Raw genomic sequence first — 19,931 nt, forward strand, 5'->3', positions numbered from 1 at the left:
GGGTGGGGAGCACTGGGAAGGGGTAGGGAGGACTGGGAAGGGGTAGGGAGCACTGGAAAGGCATAGGGGAGCACTGAGAAGGGGTGGGGAGCACCGAGAAGGTGGGGATGGCCGTCCTTGCCGTCTCCCTTCCCTCTACTCCCACACCAGCTCAAACCCCACTGCCCTGGGGGACCCCCCCCCCCCGCCCCGCACTCACAGGAGACACTGAGCCAGATGGTTCTTTCCACGGTGGCCTGAACTTCTGACAGTTTCACCTGACAGGTGAGGTTGGTGCCATGGTCCTGCAGCCTCGGGGTGAAGGCCAGCACTGAGGAGTGCAGGGTCTCGGGGTCCAGCGAGTCCAGAGCAGCCCCCACCCAGGAGAATGTGAGAGGTCTTCCCCCTTCGCAGGACCCCGGCAGGCTGCAGGTCAGCTCTGCGGGCCAGCCAGACTTGAGGGGCTCCGGGAAGTGGATGTCGGGTTCCTGTGTCAGGGCTGAGGAGGAGACAGGGAGGTGCCCGGGCCCCAGGGAGGTGGGGACCCACGGGGTGACCCTGAGAGGGTCCGGGCCTCAGGGCCCAAGCTGACCCCGGGCCCCGTTATCTCTTCCAACCGTCCCAGCCCCAAGACCCGGAGCAGGGAATGTTCCGGCGTCCTGTGCCTGCTCTAAGAGGGGGCGTCCACATCCCAGAGCCCTCCCCCGGGGCCCCTGCTGTACCTGCCACCCGCAGAGTCATCGTCGTATGTGTGTAAGTATATTTCACGCCTTCTCCTTTCTCCACTCGGAAAAAGTAGACTCCCTCGTCACTCCTCATGGCGTCTCTGATTCTCAGGGAGCAGTTCTTGGCCCAGGGGTCCCCGACGAGGCGGAATCGGCCCCGGGCCTCTGTCCTCACTGCTCTCTGTGGGTTGTTTGTAGCCACCAGATAACGGTTGCTTGAGGTGTCCCTATCCCGGAACCAGTATATGTAGAGCATCGTCCGGGAATACCCCGGCTTCCAGGGGTAGGAGAAGGAACAGGGCACATGGACACACAGACCCTCCTGCACGGTCACGGATTCCTTCACTTGGAGCTGGTACTCTGGATCCTCCCCTGGGGGGACAGGAGGCTCAGCCGGGGCTCCAGCCCCTCCCACCTGTGCCCAGCCCTCCTCCCGAGGCCCACTCACCCCCCAACAGCAGGGGCAGCAGCAGCAGGGGCACCATGTCTGCATCGGCCAGGGCAGGAGCCCGGATCCAGGTCCTTCTGTCAGGGAGGGAAATGCCCCAAATGTGGGGTGAGGCCAAGGAAGCCCCAACAGGAAGCCGTGTGTGACAGAGCTGTGGTCACCACGGAAGGGGAACTTGGGCAGCACAGGCCGTGGGGGGGTAGGGGGGTGCGGTGAGTTGGGAACTAAGAAATTATCTTGTCTCATCTCTGCATCTGACACAGCCCGTGAAACTACCGAGGGCCCCGGAGGCTGGGGTGCTCATCCAGATGTGAATCTGAGGGTGGTCACCCGGCCAATGCCATTTAAGTCAAGAGTGAGGTGAGCGAAGGGCAAGAGCAGCTGGGAAAGAGAAACAGGGAGCCTGTGGGCAGCCTCAGCCCCTTCCCCCAGCCCTTTCTCTTCCCAGATCCCCATCAGCCTGTGCAACCAGGCGGGGGCTGCTTCGAGGAGTTTCGTGCAAGACCAGTGGGTCTTAGGTCCTCCTCATGCCCTACAGTCCCTTTTACCAAACCTGGGGCCCTCCGAGGCCCAGCCCCAGGACTTCAGCAGTCACGGGTGGGCGGGGACGCCCAGCCACTGCTCAAAGAATTTGCTGAGCCTACCAGGGAGTCAGCAGGACTCAAGCAACAGGAGGAAAATTTGCAACAGTTGTAACAGTCCACAAAGCACCTTGCTCCGAAAGAACAAAGGACGCCAACTGAATGACTTCTCTGCAGCCTTAAAGGATTTCCAGGCTGGGTGGAGAGGAGGGTCTGCAAAGGAAAAGGAGAAGATTGCCAGAGCGAGAGCCGCATGTCTCCCTGCAGAGGGGAGGCCACGAAAGAGCAGCGCCTGTCCTTTGATGGCCACAACGAGTGGGACCAGATGCAGAACCAGGGGGATGACGTGGCCACCTCGGAGCAGGAACTGGAACTGATTAAAGAGAGGGAAAGGGCAATTCGGCAGCCGCAGGCTCACACTTTGGACGTCCGTCAGAGGTTTAAAGATTTGCCCGTGATGATCCGTGACCAAGGAGACCCCGCTGACAGCACGGAAGCCGACGGAGAAGGCCCAGAGGTGCGTGCAGACAGAGCCACGCCGGTCAGTTTCCGCAGGCTGCTTACGATCGGAAAAGAAAATCTCGCAAGAACGTCTGTATTCTGGTGCTTGTCCTGTTGGTTATCACTGTTCCCTTGGTACTTAGTATCTGACAGATTTATACATGAAGCGATTGCCTCGGAGCTACCCTCTGCTTAGCTGTAGGGGGTCCTTCTGGAACAGACTGATCCGGGGAACAGAGCAGAGGCCGCATCGTCATAATTGAGTTAGAAACCAGCTACCCACCAGACCGTGTGTATCAATTTACACACACACTCTATTGATTTCTCAAATTAGGAGTTAATTTACGTGCATTTTGCTTGCTCTTGTATTCTGAGTGCCCTTCATCCCAAGGGCTTACTGAAATTTCCGTTCTAGACATTCTTGTTTTGACAGGTGACACCAGGGTCTTGTAATACCGCCCTTTTAGTGTAAACGAGATTCATCTTTTTACCAACAACTGGGATAGAATTACTCTCTGGCACCCAGGATCTCGGAGTCTGGCAGAAACTATATAATAATAAGCCAGCACTTTTCATTATGGAACCTTTTCATTTGAATTTCTTTATCTGCTTTGAAAGATTTTTAGCGATGTGTTTAACTGGAAGGCAGTTTCTTTTCTCTTTTAAGAAACGTTTATTTCTTTATTTTGAGAGAGCACGAGTGGGCACACGAGCAGGGGAGGGGCAGAGAGAGAGAGAGAATCCCAAGTAGGCTTCCCTGAGCTGAGAGCTGGACACGGGGCTTGATCTCACGAACCTTGAGGTCATGGGCTGAGCCGAGATCAAGAGTTGGTCGCTTAACCAACTGAGTAGCTCAGGCACCCCTGAAGTTTTCTTTTTTTTTAATTTTTGTTTTTAATGTTCACTTATTCTTGAGACAGAGACAGAGCGTGAACAGGGGAAGGGCAGAGAGAGAGGGAGACCCAGAATCCGAAGCAGGCTCCAGGCTCCGAGCTGTCAGCACAGAGCCCGATGTGGGGCTCGAACTCACGGACCACAAGATCATGACCTGAGCCGAAGTCGGATGCTCAACCGACTGAGCCACCCAGGCGCCCCTGAAGTTTTCTATATTATCTGCTGGTGTCCATAGCAGCTCACCCATATGCACACTTCACTTTCTGAAGTGGTGAATTTAGTTAACACTAAATTTCTCTTGGGGGACCACACAATGTTCCATCTTAACGTATGGGCACCAGCCGTAGAACAAAGCCCTGTGGGTAGCGTTTGGCTGACAAATCGTACCGCAGAACATCGTCCCTGATTTCTATACTCAGAGAAAATGGCCAGCACTCACTCCCACGATCCTCTTTTTCCCTAGAAGCTCCTCTCCCATCACCGCTTAGCCTTCTCGATTCTTACCCCCATCTTCTTGTGGTGACCGATTTCTTCTTTCCGTGCAGATCTATAGAGTGTGTTCGGTTAAGTGTTCTGATGCGCCCGGGGCTTCCAGAATGGAAGAGACCCACCTCTGCTCTAGAGGAGGGTGGAGTCTAGTTGGAGTAAATACAAGGGAAGCATCCTGAGGGGACAGACGGAGCAGAAGGAGCACCTCCTCCACTGGTGGAGGAAAACAGACGCGGTAGGACCAGAAGGTATTGCAAGTACGGATTTCTGTCATCCCGTGAACATTGGGGTCGATGCCAGTCGCTCTTGGCATTGAAGATCCAGGGAACAAAAGCGTGTGGCTTCTCTCACGAAGCTTGCAACTCCGTAACGGGAAAGGACAGGACCCGAGATGATCCGTAGTCGCCTTCGTCTAGAACAGGGGTCCGGAATGTGGGCATGTGGCCAAATCCGGCCAACCACTTTGTGTACGAGTCTGACTTACCCATCCGGTCGTGGCCTACGGCTGCTTCTGTGCTACAGTAAGAGTTGAAAAACCGTATGCGGAGACACTATGGCTGCAAATACTGGCCCTGGCCCTTTAAGGAAAATTTTGCTAAACTCTGATAGAAAATCAGATGAGGAAGTGGTGAGCCCCGGGGGAGAGGGGAGGGCATCTTCTGAGAGAGATCCTTCCGAGGAACCCATGGCGATAAGGCGACATTTGAGCACAGACCTCAAAACAAAAAAGGAAACAAACCCTCCGGGGTTCATCTGCCTCAGTCTGGATAGACAAGGGAGATTTAGACACAGCATGCTTTTGGAAGGCAAACAGGAATGGTGTGGAGGGGTTTCATCTTGTTGCTGCTGCCTGGGGTTCTGTGGTCCCGGTGCACGGTGAACATTGCCATGGCCGTGAAAAGGCCGACCTTTCCACCGTAAGGATTGTTGGGCATTTGATGGCAGGGAGATTCGCAAAGCTATGCTGAGGTGGGCTTAAAATGTTGTCCTCGTGGGGCACCTGGGTGGCTTAGTCGATTAAGCGTCCAACTTTGGCTGAGGTCATGATCTCATGGTTCGTGAGTATAAGCCCCAATTCCCAATCTCTGTCTCTCTCTCTCTCTCTGTCTCTCTCTGTATTTCTCGCTTACTTCCCACCCCCCCCCCCAAAAAAAAAAAACTAGTCCTTGTGAACCTGGCAAGGAAGTAAAGAGTCATTTTTGTAAATAATACTGGTTTGGAATAGTGATATTAGACTTATGTTCCTAGGAACATATGAAGAGATTAGTTTCTCCTCCCATTGTTTTAGACTAAAAAAAAAAAAAAAGAAGTTTCAATAAAACTTTGCTGTCTTGGGGCACCTGGGTGGCTCAGTCGGTTAAATGCCCGGCCCTTGATTTGGGCTCAGGTCATGATTCCAGGGTGGTGGGATGGAGTCCCGTCACGTTGAGCCTGGAGCCTGCTTGATATTTTCTCTCTCTCTCTCTCTCTCTCCCTCTGCCCCTCCCCTCTGATCGTGTTTAGTCTCTTAAAAAAAAAAAAAAAAAAAAAAAAAGATTGCTGTCTTGTAATCAATCCTTTCTAAAGAGAGGGGAAAGTCCTAGAGATTCAGTGTGACTCACCCTCCAGCTGAAAACCACTGCTCTTTCTGGAAAAGGATCATTTACCATTTCCTTAAAACCATTCAAGTGCAGGCCAGGAAGGAAGGCATTTCTGGACCCAAATCCAGGGGAGGGGGGGAAGCAGGGGAAGGCTCAGGGTCAAAGCCCTTCTGCCCTGACGGGTTTTGGGAACACGGCATCCTCAAATGATTGTCTTTGCGGATCTGAGGGTCTTGTGGGACAGTGATGGCCCAGGCCGCGCAAAATGGCGGATCAAGGGAAACCGGGACCCCACTGGGCAGGGACGCCCCAAATCTGTGACTTTAGCAGAGAAGCAGCATTACCCTGCTGCCATGAAGGTAATGAGGCTCTACCTTTCAGGGACCCTTTCTGAAGGCACTGGGGGAGGCTCAACCTTGATAAAGCGTTCCTCAAATTGCACCATGATCATAAACACTTTAGACATTCCCGTAGCAGGCTGTAGGATTGAAAGTCAAGTTCTTGGGGCTCCTGGCTGGCTCAGTAGGAAGAGCGTGCCACTCTTGATCTCAGGGTCATGATTCTGAGCCCCACGTTGGGTGTAGAGGTTACAAAAATCAATACTTAGAAACCTAATACACACACACACACACACACACACACACACACATATATATATATGCCAGAGAGGTATCGCAAACGACTGATGAAAGGAGTCTCTAATGCTTGTGAGATATCTTATTTTTGGATTTGGAGCATTTTTGCTTTTGCAGTTTGACATGGTGCATTTTAAAAAAAAATTCATACGTGGGGGCCCCTGGATGGCTCAGCGGGTTGAGCCTCTGGCTTCAGCTCAGGTCATGATCTCATGGTTCATGGGTTTGAGACCTGCATGGTAAATCTGCTGACAGCATGGAGCCTACTTGGGATCCTCTGCCCCCTTCTCTCTCTTCCCCTCCCCAACGCACCCCTCCCCCTGACTTCGGCTCAGGTCTCGATCTCACAGTCCAGCAGTTCGAGCCCCGCATCAGGCTCTGTGCCGACAGCTGTCGGTCTGACAAATCTCAAGCTGCGATGACCAAAAAAGACAAGAAACAACAAGTGTTGACAAGGATGTGGAAGAGAGAGAACTGTTGTGCACTGTTGGTGGGAAGGAATGTGAATTGGTGCAGCCACTCTGAAACACAGTCCAGAGGTTCCTCAAGAAATTAAAACCAGAACTACCACATGATTCAGCAATGGACTTCTGGTCTATGTCTGAAGGAAATGAAAGTACTCACTCAGAAACATATGTGCACCTGTGTATTCACTGCAGCAGCATTTACAATAGCGAAGATCCGGGGGCTCCTGGGTGGCTCGGTCGGTGCAGCGTCCGACTTCGGCCCAGGTCCTGATCTCCCAGTTTGGGAGTTCGGACCCCTCCGTTGGGCTCTGAGCTGACAGCCCAGAGTCTGGAGCCTGCTTTGGATTCTGTGTCTCCCTCTCTCTTTCTCTGCTCCTCCCCTGCTCATGCTCTGTCTCTCAGAAAGAAATAAACGTTAAAAAAAAATTTTTTAAGGGTGCCTTGGTGGCTTAGTCATTAAGCATCTGATTTTGTCTCAGGTCACGATCTCACGGTTTGTGAGTTCAAGTCCCACATCAGGTGAGCATGAGCCCCACTTCTTTCTCTCTCTCTCTCTCTCTCTCTCCACCCACTCTCTCTCTGTCCCTGGTGGGATTCTCTCTCTCTTCTCCTCTCCTCTGTCTCTTCCCCTTGCTTTTGTGCCCTGTCTCTCTCAAAAAATTAAAATAAAATAAAAATGATATCTTTAAAAAATATTTTTAAATGTGTAAGTAAATCGAAAAATATGTCACGTTAATGGGTTTAAAATAATACTGTATAAAAGTCAAGTCTACCTAAATTCATATGCAGAATCAGAGCCATATATCAACCAATCCCCCGGAGTGATTTTTGAAGAACTTGATATTTTCATTATAAAATTTATATTGGAGCAGGGATCCGTGGCTGACTGAGTCAGTAGAGCATGGGACTCTTGATCTCGGGGTTGTGAGTCTGAGCCCCACATTGAGTGTAGAGAATACTTAAAAATGAAAATATCTTGGGGCGCCTGGGTGGCGCAGTCGGTTAAGCGTCCGACTTCAACCAGGTCACGATCTCACGGTCCGTGAGTTCGAGCCCCGTGTCGGGCTCTGGGCTGATGGCTCGGAGCCTGGAGCCTGTTTCTGATTCTGTGTCTCCCTCTCTCTCTGCCCCTCGCCCGTTCATGCTCTGTCTCTCTCTGTCCCAAAAATAAATAAACGTTGGAAAAAAAAAATTAAAAAATGAAAATATCTTTAGGGGCACTGGGTGGCTCAGTCACTTAAGCGTTGACTCATGATTTGGCTCAGGTCATGATCTCGCAGTTCCTGGGTTCAAACCCCACATCGGGCTCTGAGTTGACAGTGTGGAGACTGCCTGGGATCCTCTCTCTCTCTCTCTCTCTCTCTCTCTCTCTCTGCCCCTCCCCTGGGTGCACTTGCTCTCTGTCTCTCAAAATAAACATTTGAAAAAATAAAGTCAAGTCCTGAGACCTAAGTCACGGTTCTTACTAAGATTCATGAAAAAAACATACATCTGCACACACCAGGGGGGGCTAAAGTTGAAAGGCCTGGTTTTATCCAGTGTTGGACAGAACGCAGGGGACCCCGACCTCTTCAGACCCTGCTGGTGAGAATGTCAACGAGCACGGTCACTTTGCAAAACTGCCTGACAGGACGGCGGGTCCCCTTAGTCCACAGTTTCACTTTGTGTGGTTGCAGTTCCCCTGAGGTCAGCTGCGGTCTGGATGCTTTTTCCTTAGGACAACCAGAAGGTCAATGGCAGCCTAGCGCGCTACATCGCAAGCCTACCTCATTCCCCTTGCTTCGTCTCAGAAAGTAGTGCTTGATCATCTGCATCGTCGCATTCAGAAGAGGGGTGAGGACAGCACAAGTGGAAATTCTGAGAGACAGCCTGAGAGATCACATTCACATACCTTATAGGACAGTATATGGTTACCACAGTTATGCTTTGTTATTACTTCCGCTGGTTCATATCTCACTGTGCTTCGTATGTAACTTTATGATAGGTTTGTAGAGAGAGAAGAAACATAATATATATAGGATTGTTGGTTCAGGCATCCCCTGGGGGCCTTGGAACCTACGCCTGACACAAAACACCCTTGGGTTGAGTGCTGGGGATGCGGGAAGAAGCTTTTGTTCTCACGCTGAGGGACAGGACATCAGTTTGCCTGTGACAATCACACATCACCCTCAGGAAGCCTCCCACGTATCACGCTGGGTTGGCAGCTTTGGGTTCTCTGCAGTGAGTAAGTGTGAGAGATCCGGTCACCTTCTGTGGATGTTAAATCTGAGAAGGATGAGGGGCGCCTGGGTGGCTCAGTCAGTTGAGCATCCAACTCCTGATTTTGGCTCAAGTCGCGATCCCAGTGTCTCCGGATTGAGCCCTGCATTGGGCTCCGCACCGACCGCGGAGCCTGCTTAAGATTCTCTCTGGGCGCCTGGGTGGCTTGGGCACGTAAGCGTCCGACTCTGGCTCAGGTCACGGTCTCACGGTTTGTAAGTTCGAGCCCCACGTCGGGCTCTCTGCTCTCAGTGCAGAGCCTCCTTCGTGTGCTCTATCTCCGTCTCTCTGCCCCTTCCCTGTGCTCTCTCTCTCAAAAATAAACATTAAAAAAGAAAAAGATTCTCTGTCTCTCTCTCCTGCCCTCTCCCACTCTCTCTCTAAAATTAGAAAAAAAAAATTTTTTTAATAAAAAAAGTCTGAGCAGGGTGCAGGATTTGCTGTGCTGGTTTGTACCACAAAACTCAAATCTGCCGCTGTAGCATAAAACTGAAATAAGACAGTCAGGTGCAGCACAAGTTGCCAACATTTCAGTGAGACAGAGGCACTGGGAACGGAGTGGTAACCCCCGTGCCTGAGCGTATGGTGCCGTGCGGCCAGGCCGAGGTAGGGGGAAGCGATTCTCAAGGGCTCCAACCACGACAGCTGTGCACCACGGGCAAGAAGAGAGAAAACCCAGGGGGCTGTGCCTGCTTTCTCGTCTGGCTTCCACTGGGCGGCATTATCCGTCTCCTGTTCCCATTCTGTCTGTCTTGACTAGGTTTATAGAAGGCTCTCGTTTGGGTACGGAAGACAGAACACAAAAACTACCATTTTGGCCATCTTGACCTTTTGGTTTTATTCTTTTGTAAAGTTATTTATTTTTGAGGTGGGGGAGGGGCAGAGACGGAGAGGGAGAGAGAGAACCCCAAGCAGGGTCCCCAGTCCGCACAGAGCCCAACACGGGACTCAGTCCCACAGCCTCCAGATCATGACCTGAAGCGAAATCAAGAGATGCTTAACCGATGGAACCACCCAGGTGCCCCTGGACCATTTTATTTTATTTTTAAAAAAAATTTTTTTTAACATTTATTTATTTTTGAGACAGAGAGAGACAGAGCATGAACGGGGGAGGGTCAGAGAGAGGGAGACACAGAATCTGAAACAGGCTCCAGGCTCTGAGCTGTTAGCACAAAGCCTGACGCGGGGCTCGAACTCACAGACCGAGAGATCATGACCTGAGCCGAAGCCGGCCGCTCAACCGACTGAGCCACCCAGGCGCCCCTACCCCTGGACCATTTTAAAGTATACACTTCAAGTGGCACCAGGGTGGTTCAGCGGGTTAAGGGTCCCACTTCGGCTCAGGTCATGATCTCACGGCTCGTGAGTTCGAGCCCCGCGTCGGGCTCTGTGCCGACAGCTCGGAGCCTGGAGCCTGGAGCCTGCTTCGGATTCTGCGTCTCCCTCTCTCTCTGCACCTCCCCTGCTCGTACTTTCTCAAAAATAAGCAACTGTTTCAAAACATAATAATACATGAAGTATACACTTCAACAGTATTCAGTACACTCAGCCTGTTGTGTAACCATCACCATCGTGCATTTCGAGCACTTCCTCAAGTTCCCAAACTGAAACTCTGTACCCAATAAACACCAACTCGCCATTTCCCCCTCTCCCAGCCCCTGACAGCCGCCATTCTACTTTCTGTTTCTGTGACTTTGACCACGGTCCATGTACCTCACATTTTCTGCCTGACTTCTCTCCCTTAGCATAACGTCCTCAAATTCAACCACGCCGTGGCACGTGTTCGAAAGTTCCTCCGTTTCACGACTGAATAAGGTCCCATCGTGTGTATACACCTCATGTGGTTTATCCGTGGAGCCACGGATGGACGCTGGTCGGCTGCCAGCTATTGAGGGAGAAGGGGCTGCGAACACCGATGCACAAAGATCCGTGAAAGTCCCTGCTTTCCATCCTCTGGGCATCTATCTGCCTAGAAGGGAAATTGCTGGATGGAGCAAGGTTAGAACTTTGAAACATGCACACGGCGGGGGCGGGGGGGGCACCTGGGTGGCTCTGGTGGTTACGCGTCTGACTTCGGCTCAGGTCATGATCTCACAGTTAGTGAGTTCGAGCCCCACGTCGGGTTCTCTGCTGTCGGCAAGAGCCTACTTTGGATCTCCTGTCCCCTTCTCCCCCTGCCCCCCTGAGCGTTCCCTCTCTCTCTCTCTCTCTCTCTCTGAAAACAAATACAGAAACTCAATAAAGTCTGGAAAAATTAAAATATTAAAAGAAAGCATGAACACGGTGGTGGGGATGTGAATTCACGTGACTATTCGGGAGAAGGCTTTCATGATATTCTCTGCGGCTGATTACACGCCTACCTCGTGACGGAGCAGAGTGCTAGCGTTCCTTCTTCTTCAGCGAAACTTTCCTATCGGGGGCGCCTGGCTGGCTCAGTCGGTGGAGCCTGCAACCTTAGGGTCATGAGTTCACACCCCACGTTGGGCATGGACCCTACTTAAACAAATTTAAAAAATCATATAAATAAATCATCACAGATAAAAGCCAAACCCCGGCAACAAATGCAGTCACTGTATTTTTTTTTTTTTAATGTTTATTTATTCTTGAGACAGAGAGAGACAGAGCATGAATGGGGGAGGGGCAGAGAGAGAGGGAGACACAGAATCGGAAACAGGCTCCAGGCTCTGAGCCGTCAGCCCAGAGCCCGACGCGGGGCTCGAACTCACGGACCGCGAGATCGTGACCTGGCTGAAGTCGGACGCTTAACCGACTGCGCCACCCAGGCGCCCCTTGTTTTGCTTTTTAATGTTTATTTTTGAGAGAGAGAGACGGGGAGAGAGAGAGGGACACAGAAGCCAAAGCAGGCTCCAGGCTCTGAGCCGTCAGCACAGAGCCCGACGCGGGGCCCGAACTCACGGACCGTGAGATCATGACCTGAGCTGAAGCCGGACGCTCAACCGGCTGAGCCACCCAGGCGCCCCTGCAGTCATTGTATTTTAGAATAAACAGATGGCAGGATGTCCAACCTACGATACTAATTAAAAGCAAAAACTGGGGTGCCGGTGTGGCTCCGTCGGTTAAGTGTCTGACTCTTGATTTCGGCTCAGGTCACGATCTCATGGTTTGTGGGTTTGAGCCCTGCATTGGGTTCTGGGCTGACACTGCGGAGCTTTCTTGGGATTCTCTCTCTCCCCTCTCTCTCTCTCTCTCTCTCCCTCCCCTGCTCTCTCAAAATAAATAAATAAACATTAAAACAAGCAAAAAGAATACCAAAACCAAAAATGAATTACTGATGCACGGAACAACACGGATACACCTGAAAAACTTAAAGCTGAGAGAAAGAAGCCAGACCCTAAAGCTCGTGTAGTATCTGAGCCCCCATTCGTAGCGCACAAAAAACGGGCGCTGCGGATCTGCAGGGACAGAAGAGAGAGAGGCCATACAGTTGTAAATGTGTGACTTGAAGGGGCCTAAGACAAAGCCCGATGCCTTCAGCTGGGCACTCAAGGCTCCAACATTTCCCACCCTGCCTTCTCTCCCACGGTGATCCCGTCTCTGGTGCTTCTGGAACTCCTGCCACGCGGCGGGCAAGGGGCCCTCCCCGTCATCTGCCAGGGCCGTCTCAGGTCTTGGCACATCTCCACCCTGACTGCCCGCCCACCGCTCACCCTCCCCACCTTAGTGGTGGAACCTGACCTCCAGGAGGAAGTGGAAAGAATCTGTAGGTTGAGCTTGGTGGGGGAAGCAAGGGTGTTGACACGGGTAAGCACTGATCGAGTTGCACTCTTTAGATTTGCGTATTTTACTCTATTTAAGTTAGGCCCCCAAACACAATGAATAAACGAAAAGTCTTGGTTAGACACTGTTCAGCAAAAAGGAAGAGAAGATTAAAACATAATTTTGCTCTAGAAATTTCTATAGACATTAAATGATAAAATCAATTGTTATGTCTCACTTTTAATCAAACTCGTATATACAATTTTTTATTTTTTTAATGTTTATTTATTTTTCAGAGAGAGAGAGAGAGAGAGAGAGACAGTGTGAGCAGGGAGGGGCAGAGAGCAAGGGAGACACGCAGTCAGAAGCAGGCTCCAGGCTCTGAGCTGTCAGCACAGAGATTGACTTGGAACTTGAACCCACAAACTGAGATTATGACCTGAGCCAAGTCAGACACCCAACGAACGCACTGGGCCACCCAGGCGCCACTGACTTGTATTTATAATTACATGTGATGTGCTGGGGGTGCCTGGGTGGCTCAGTCGGTTAAACGTGCCACTCTTGATTGAGGCTCAGGTCAATGACCTCAAGGTTCATGAGTTCAAGCCCTACATCGGGCTCTGCACTGCCAGTGCGGAGGCTGCTTGGGATTCTCTCTCTCCCTCTCTCTTTCTCAAAGTAAATAAATAAACTTAAAAAATCCTGTGATATTCTCTTGCAATTATTATGAGGTAGGCGTCTTTCGGGTGGGAAAGACGTGTTCCTGACTCCACCGTGCACTGACGTCTACACTGAGCAGGAAATCTGGGAGACCAGAAAGTCGGGGGTTAGTCAGGTAACTTCTGGGTCATGAAAATAAGCCTGAATGAAGCTCATTTCCTTCGCAGGGGCAGGGCTGGGGATGGAGAGCAGGAGGGTGGGAGGGGTGACACCAGCAAGGAGGGGCAGGCTGAACAGAAGGAGACACCCACAGGCACAGACGGGGGAGAGGGGGTGCCCGTGGGGTGTGTACTAGTCAGATTGTTCGTTTCCTGTATCTTGTGACTTTTGATGTGTTAAAAATCTTGCCATCCCTGGGGAGACGGCCCCTCCAGGCCGGGCCGGGTCTTAAAGGTAGCAGAGGGCTCAGTCCCTTCAGAGCAAACCAACCAATCCCCAGCGTGTCCCCCAAACACCCCTTTTCTCTCACTCCCACGCCAGGCCACCGTTTCCCCTGCCATAAGACACTCAGGACAGGAACCAGACACCTAGAGCCCCCCCTCTAGGCCAAGCCCCCCCCCCCCCCCCCCCCCAGAATGACTCAAACTAGCTGGTCCCGAGCTGCCCTCCCGGCCTGGCCTTTCCCACAGGTCTCTGTCGTCTCTGGCGAGGCTTCCCTGCACCTGCTTCTGCCCCTGTGGCCCTGAATGGCGCGGCGTGCCACAGCCCCTGCTGAAACCTAAGTAGTCCCTTCTTCTGATGGCGCGGCCTCCCCACATTGTCACTCAGTCCGCTCTCCAAATTAAACTCCCAGGAACTGAGCAGGCTTGAGTTGAGAGCTTCCAGGAAGAAGCTGACCACGAGGGCCCCATGTCTGTCCCTCTGGGCTCCAGGGCCACACCTCAGTCCCGTCTCCAGAGGGAGGGAGGCTCGGTCTGGACTCTCAGCCCTGCTTCCTGGCGGCCTCCACACCTGCAGGGACAACGTGGGTCTCGGATCAGAGAGTTGTCCCTTTCATTCTAACTCCAGGTGGGTGGGACAGCTGCGTCCCACCTGGAACTCAGGGACTTCCTGGAGACTGCCCTGGGGGGGAGGGGGGGGGGACAGGCCCGCTCACCTGGTGTAGTAGATCCAGGTGAGGCCATAGGTGAGGAGGAAGCCAGCCCCCATGAGGGCCCCTCTGAGCAGGGTGAGGACCAGGGGCCAGGAGCCCTCTTGCTCGTCAGTCACACAGTTGCAGGAAGACGGGCTTCCTGGCGAAGCAAGGGACAGAGGATGAAGACCTGCCCGCAGGCCCCAGGCCCTTCCACATCCCAAACACCCGGCCAGGCCGTCCACCCCCACAACCCGTGTTGCGACTCACTCTGCACAGAGAGGCTGAAGGAAATGTGCTGGGAGCCCAGCGGGTGCCGAGCCTGGCAGGTGAATTCCCCTTCATCTCCAGCCCCTACGTGGGGCAGCTCCAGGACCCCGGGTGCGGAGGGCTGGGAGGGGCTCAGGGCTTTCCCCTCCCGGGACCAGCTCAGCACGGCAGGGGGACTGCTGTCAGCCACGCAGACCAGCCGCAGGAACTGGCCCTCCAGGACCGGCAGCGACATACCGTTGCACAGCGTCTTGGGGACTGGGTAAGAGATTCACCACAAGGCGGGTGGAGCCGGGACATGAGTCCCTTCCGGATGGTGCCCGCAGAGCCGGCAGTGGAAAGACAGGGCCAGGCCACAAGGGCTGACGGCGGGGCTACTCGTGGCTGATTAACGACCCTGGCGGTCAAGTCAGGCCACCAGAAAGAAGGGGGGCTGCGCTGAGGTGGGGAGGGTGAGCCGTGGGCGGGCAGCTCCCGTGGAGATGTGCCAAGACTTGAGGGCCTGGCACGTGAGGCGAGGAACACCTGCGCCTGGGCAGGGAGAACCAGGACAGACACCGTCCCGATGGATCCCGGTGGGAGAGAAGGTGGGGTGAGCCTTGAGGGCCGGACTGAGCGCCTTGAGCTTTGCCCTGAGGTTACTGGGAAGCAGTAGGGGCTGTAAACGCAGGGGAAATGCAGAATCAGCACTAGTTCTAGAGAGATCCTGCCGGGGCCAAGTGGGGAGTGCAGGGATGAGGAAGAGGCTGAGGTGAGGGTTCAGGGTCCAGGAGTAGACTGGAGCTGGGTCTGGGGCCAAGGGCAAGAAGAGGGGAATGATTCGGGAAGTGAGGTCCTCGAGACTCCCCGACTCGTGGGGGGATGCTGGCAAGGAGGGGACTAGAAAGTTGTGGGAGGCACCAGGATAGGGTCAGGATAGGGACGGGGGCACAGGTGGAGACAGGGGCAGAATGAGCAAGCCCACGAGAGTGGAGACAGAGAGAAACAGGGGTCCAGGCTGGAGCTGTGGGGAAGGGGCACATGGAAGGATCCACCAGATCAGAGATGCAGGAGAGCAGACAGCAGCTCCAGCCCAGGGAGCAGAACGTGGAGAGTCAGAAGGTGGAAGGGAGGCTGCCAGGGAGCGGGGGAGGGGAGGGGAGGTGTGGGAGGGGAGGCGAGGGGAGTTGGTGCCCCGATGGACACAGTTTCGGTTCTGTGAGCTGGAGGGAGCCCTGCAGACTGGTTGCACAACACCACGAATGGACTGGACATTGCTGAGCTCTACCCTTAAACACCCGGAAGGTAGTGTTACCTGTGTCTGTTTCACTACAAGTAACATAGACTTTGGGGAGCCTGAGTGGCTCTGTCGGTTGAGTGTCTGACTCTCGATTTCAGCTCAGATCTTGATCCCAGGGTGGTGGGATCGAGCCCCGCGTAGGGCTCTGGGCTGAGCTCGGAGACTGCTTGAGATTCTCTCTCTCTCTCCCTCTGCCCCTCCCTCCCTCTCTCTCTCTCTCTCTCTCGCTAAAATAAAACTTAAAATGAACTTAAAAAACCACAGACCTTAAAACTAAGGAACAACGGAGAAGGTCAAAAGGAACTAACGTCCAGTTACAGAACAAATAAGTCACGGGATGTAACGCGCAGGCACAGAGACCGTAAGTAATAGCGGTATCCCAGACTTGAAAGCTGTTGGGGCGCCTGGATGGCTCAGTCGGTTAAGCGTCCGACTTCGACCCAGGTCACGATCTCGCGGTCCATGAGTTCGAGCCCCGCGTCGGGCTCTGGGCTGATGGCTCGGAGCCTGGAGCCTGCTTCCGATGCTGTGTCTCCCTCTCTCTCTCTGCCCCTCCCCCGTTCATGCTCTGCCTCTCTCTGTCTCAAAAATAAATCAACGTTAAAAAAAAATAAAAAAAAAAAAAAAGAAAGCTGCTACGAGTGCAGATCTTAGATGTTCTCACCACAGGAAAAAAGAACAGTAACTACGTGTGATGAGGGATGTTAACTGAACTTGCTGTGGTGATCATGTCACAATACAAATCATTATGTTGTATAGCTAAAACGAACACAACAATACAACGTTATGTGTCGATTAGTCCTCAGCCAAAGTAAAACATAAACAATACATACAAACCAGAGAAAAGAAGAGGCAGCAGCCAAAAGCAATACAGGGTCCACGATGGGAGACGCTGGTGAGGTGGGGGGGGGGGGGCAGACCCAGACCACAGGGCTGAGGAGTGGGCGAGGGTCTCAATCCCCAAGCCCTGAACCATGAGCCCTGAGCACGCAGAGACCCAGTTCCTATCACAGCCCCAGGGAAGAGAGGATCTTTCCTGCCTGCGTTGTGGCCCTGCAAATTGTGGGTGGTCATCAACTGCCGTGTGGCTGAGAGGGGTGGGCTTTTGCCCTTTGTTCCAGAAGCCCCGTAAGTGAAAACCTTGGACGGGGTGTTCAGACTTCCCCCAGTGTCCTCCGGGAAAAGGATCCCAGGCCTGGATCCCTCTTCCCCCCATTGCCCTCTGGGACCCAGCCCTCCCTCCAGCACTCATGGGAGACAGTAAGCCAGATGGTCCCTTGCTGGGAGCTGAACCCCCACCCCCACCCCAGGCCTGGCCCCAGCCCCCAAGAAGACAGTTCTTTCCTACCTGTGACATTGCTGACGATGCTGATGGTGAGGTTGTGGGGGGCATCTGGGGTAGAAAGATATGGTCCTGCTTCAGAGGGGAGGATTGGGATGGAAGCTGACCCAGCACCCACGGAGGGGTGGGGAGCACTGGGAAAGGGTAGGGAGCACTGACAAGGTGGGGAGCACTGACAAGGTGGGGAGCACTTGGAAGGGGTGGGGTGCACTGGGAAGGGGTGGGGAGCACTGGGAAGGGGTAGGGGAGCACTGAGGAGTAGGGGAGCACTGAGAAGGGGTAGGAAGCACTAGAAACAGGTAGGGAGCACTGGAAAGGCATAGAGGAGCACTTGGAAGGGGTGGGTGCATTGGGAAAGGGCCGGGAGCATTGGGAAAGGGTGGGGAGCATCAGGAAGGGGTGGGGAGCACTGGGAAGGGGTAGGGAGGACTGGGAAGGGGTAGGGAGCACTGGAAAGGCATAGGGGAGCACTAAGAAGGGGTGGGGAGCATTGGGAAGGGGTGGGGGAGCACTACAAAGGGGTAGGGGAGCACAGAAAATGGGTAGGGGAGCACTGGAAAGGGGTGGGGAGCATCGAGAAGGTGGGGATGGCCGTCCTTGCCGTCTCCCTTCCCTCTACTCCCACACCAGCTCAAACCCCACTGCCCTGGGGGACCCAGCCCTCCCCCCCCTCACTCACAGGAGACACTGAGCCAGATGGTTCTTTCCACGGTGGCCTGAACTTCTGACAGTTTCACCTGACAGGTGAGGTTGGTGCCATGGTCCTGCGGCCTCGGGGTGAAGGCCAGCACCGAGGAGTGCAGGGTCTCGGGGTCCAGCGAGTCCAGAGCAGCCCCCGCCCAGGAGAATGTGAGAGGTCTTCCCCCTTCGCAGGACCCCGGCAGGCTGCAGGTCAGCTCTGCGGGCCAGCCAGACTTGAGGGGCTCCGGGAAGTGGATGTCGGGTTCCTGTGTCAGGGCTGAGGAGGAGACAGGGAGGTGCCCGGGCCCCAGGGAGGTGGGGACCCACGGGGTGACCCTGAGAGGGTCCGGGCCTCAGGGCCCAAGCTGACCCCGGGCCCCGTTATCTCTTCCAACCGTCCCAGCCCCAAGACCCGGAGCAGGCAATGTTCCGGCGTCCTGTGCCTGCTCTAAGAGGGGGCGTCCACATCCCAGAGCCCTCCCCCGGGGCCCCTGCTGTACCTGCCACCCGCAGAGTCATCGTCGTATGTGTGTAAGTATATTTCACGCCTTCTCCTTTCTCCACTCGGAAAAAGTAGACTCCCTCGTCACTCCTCATGGCGTCTCTGATTCTCAGGGAGCAGTTCTTGGCCCAGGGGTCCCCGACGAGGCGGAATCGGCCCCGGGCCTCTGTCCTCACTGCTCTCTGTGGGTTGTTTGTAGCCACCAGATAACGGTTGCTTGAGGTGTCCCTGTCCCGGAACCAGTATATGTAGAGCATCGTCCGGGAATACCCCGGCTTCCAGGGGTAGGAGAAGGAACAGGGCACATGGACACACAGACCCTCCTGCACGGTCACGGATTCCTTCACTTGGAGCTGGTACTCTGGATCCTCCCCTGGGGGGACAGGAGGCTCAGCCGGGGCTCCAGCCCCTCCCACCTGTGCCCAGCCCTCCTCCCGAGGCCCACTCACCCCCCAACAGCAGGGGCAGCAGCAGCAGGGGCACCATGTCTGCATCGGCCAGGGCAGGAGCCCGGATCCAGGTCCTTCTGTCAGGGAGGGAAATGCCCCAAATGTGGGGTGAGGCCAAGGAAGCCCCAACAGGAAGCCGTGTGTGACAGAGCTGTGGTCACCACGGAAGGGGAACTTGGGCAGCACAGGCCGTGGGGTGGGGGGAGTAGAGGGGGGGCTGAGAAATCATCTCCTCCTGCCTCCCTGCCTGTTGCAGGGGAGCCCGGGAGTTACTGGAGATGGACCGAGGCCTGTCGAGGCGGATAAGGCCCCAGAACGGTAGTAGCCCTTTCCTCGGGCACCATGTTTGCACAGGGAAGCGAAGGGAACACCGCCTGGCTAGCTCCCTGGGATGGGAGCCCATGGGCGCTGGAAGAGATCAGACAAATGCATTATCACATGACGGGGCTTAAGGAGAGGCTCCCAGGCTGAGAAGCCAGGCGGCATCAGGGAAGGTAAGTTCTCAGGGACAAATACATCAGGTAGACGTCACTCGGTCCCCAGCGGTCCCTAGAGATGTGGTTGCCACCAGTGACCCTGTGGCCTCCTGACCCCTTGGATATGGGTCCCCCTTCCCACCACTGTCCTCATCCCAGGCCGCCTCAGACTCTGGCCCTGGTGTTGACGCAGAGTTGACCCGAGAGCCGGGCATTTGGAGTGTGCGGGTTGAGGGCTGGAGTCACCAGGCTGGAGCCCAGACAGCTATCTACCTACCACTTCTCCTGCCACCTGCTCAACTTTGCCAAAATTAGTTAGCCTCGCAGTGCCTCAGTTTGCTCATCCATAAAATGGGGCCACTACTGCACATGCTATGTGACCTTAAATGAGTTCACGTGTATCAGATGCCTAGGGCAGTGGCTGGCACTGGGTATTTGTTCATCCAAATTCTGTTTCCTGGACACCTCCCATGTGCCAAGCCCTGTGTTACAGCTGGAGATGATGCGTTTGGGAGTGGAGGTGGGGGTCCAGAGCCAACAGTCAAGAAAGAATTCTTGAAATGTCTTTGGTGCAAAAAAGTGATTCTATTAAAGCACAGGGATAGAACCTGTGGGCAGAAAGAGATGTGCTGGGGTTGTGAGGAGTGACTGGTTATATACTGTGGCCTTGGGGGAGGGAAAGGCAAAAGGGAAGTTTCCAGAAGGACTTTCATACGCTAAAGAAGACTCACTCACAAGAGGGGCAGTCGGGGGTGGCTCAGTTGGTTGAGTCTGACCTCAGCTCAGGTCATGATCTCAGGGTTTGTGAGTTCGAGCTCATCATTGAGCTCCACACTGTGCACAGCCTGCTTAGGATTCTCTCTCT

At 54.1% G+C, this 19,931-nt stretch overlaps 2 protein-coding genes and 1 pseudogene across 3 annotated transcripts in view; 1 reads left to right on the forward strand and 2 right to left on the reverse strand.

Annotated features, from left to right (window-relative positions):
• The window catches only part of SIGLEC5 (sialic acid binding Ig like lectin 5), an 11,808-nt gene extending 7,116 nt beyond the window's left edge, over positions 1-4,692 (reverse strand). The window contains exons 1-3 of one of the 2 annotated variants that reach the window (XM_040458061.1): positions 3,633-4,692; positions 702-1,076; positions 200-478 (exon numbers count right to left, since the gene is read on the reverse strand). In XM_040458061.1, the coding sequence (XP_040313995.1) occupies positions 200-478; positions 702-960 (538 nt within the window). In that variant the 5' untranslated portion in view covers positions 961-1,076; positions 3,633-4,692. Of the gene's footprint in view, positions 1-199; positions 479-701; positions 1,077-1,152; positions 1,568-3,632 lie in introns of those variants that run through there. The other variant, XM_040458060.1, reaches the window with a different exon arrangement.
• On the forward strand, positions 1,188-2,965 carry LOC121018896 (syntaxin-12-like; annotated as a pseudogene).
• An 8,187-nt stretch (positions 4,693-12,879) lies between the features above and the next one.
• LOC121018956 (sialic acid-binding Ig-like lectin 14) lies at positions 12,880-18,744 on the reverse strand. Its single transcript, XM_040458090.1, has 7 exons — positions 18,591-18,744; positions 18,140-18,514; positions 17,638-17,916; positions 16,965-17,009; positions 14,338-14,595; positions 14,092-14,227; positions 12,880-13,946 (listed from the first exon to the last, which is right to left on the reverse strand). The coding sequence occupies exons 1-7, from the start codon at positions 18,625-18,627 to the stop codon at positions 13,877-13,879; spliced, it is 1,200 nt and encodes a 399-aa protein (XP_040314024.1). The 5' UTR covers positions 18,628-18,744; the 3' UTR covers positions 12,880-13,876.
• Positions 18,745-19,931: the final 1,187 nt, after the last annotated feature.

The sequence above is a fragment of the Herpailurus yagouaroundi genome, unplaced genomic scaffold, assembly GCF_014898765.1.
Source record: "Herpailurus yagouaroundi ecotype Mexico unplaced genomic scaffold, PumYag 220, whole genome shotgun sequence".
Lineage (NCBI taxonomy): Eukaryota > Metazoa > Chordata > Mammalia > Carnivora > Felidae > Herpailurus > Herpailurus yagouaroundi.

What these genes read in the sequence shown, in the direction of transcription:
- LOC121018956 (XM_040458090.1), bottom strand. Translation starts at nt 18,627, where the DNA reads ATGGTGCCCCTGCTGCTGCTGCCCCTGCTGTTGGGGG. An exon ending in GCTGCCCCTGCTGTTGGGGG is followed by an intron (nt 18,515 to 18,590) that starts GTGAGTGGGCCT and finishes CTGTCCCCCCAG; the next exon opens with GGGAGGATCCAGAGTACCAG. An exon ending in GATGACTCTGCGGGTGGCAG is followed by an intron (nt 17,917 to 18,139) that starts GTACAGCAGGGG and finishes TCTCCTCCTCAG; the next exon opens with CCCTGACACAGGAACCCGAC.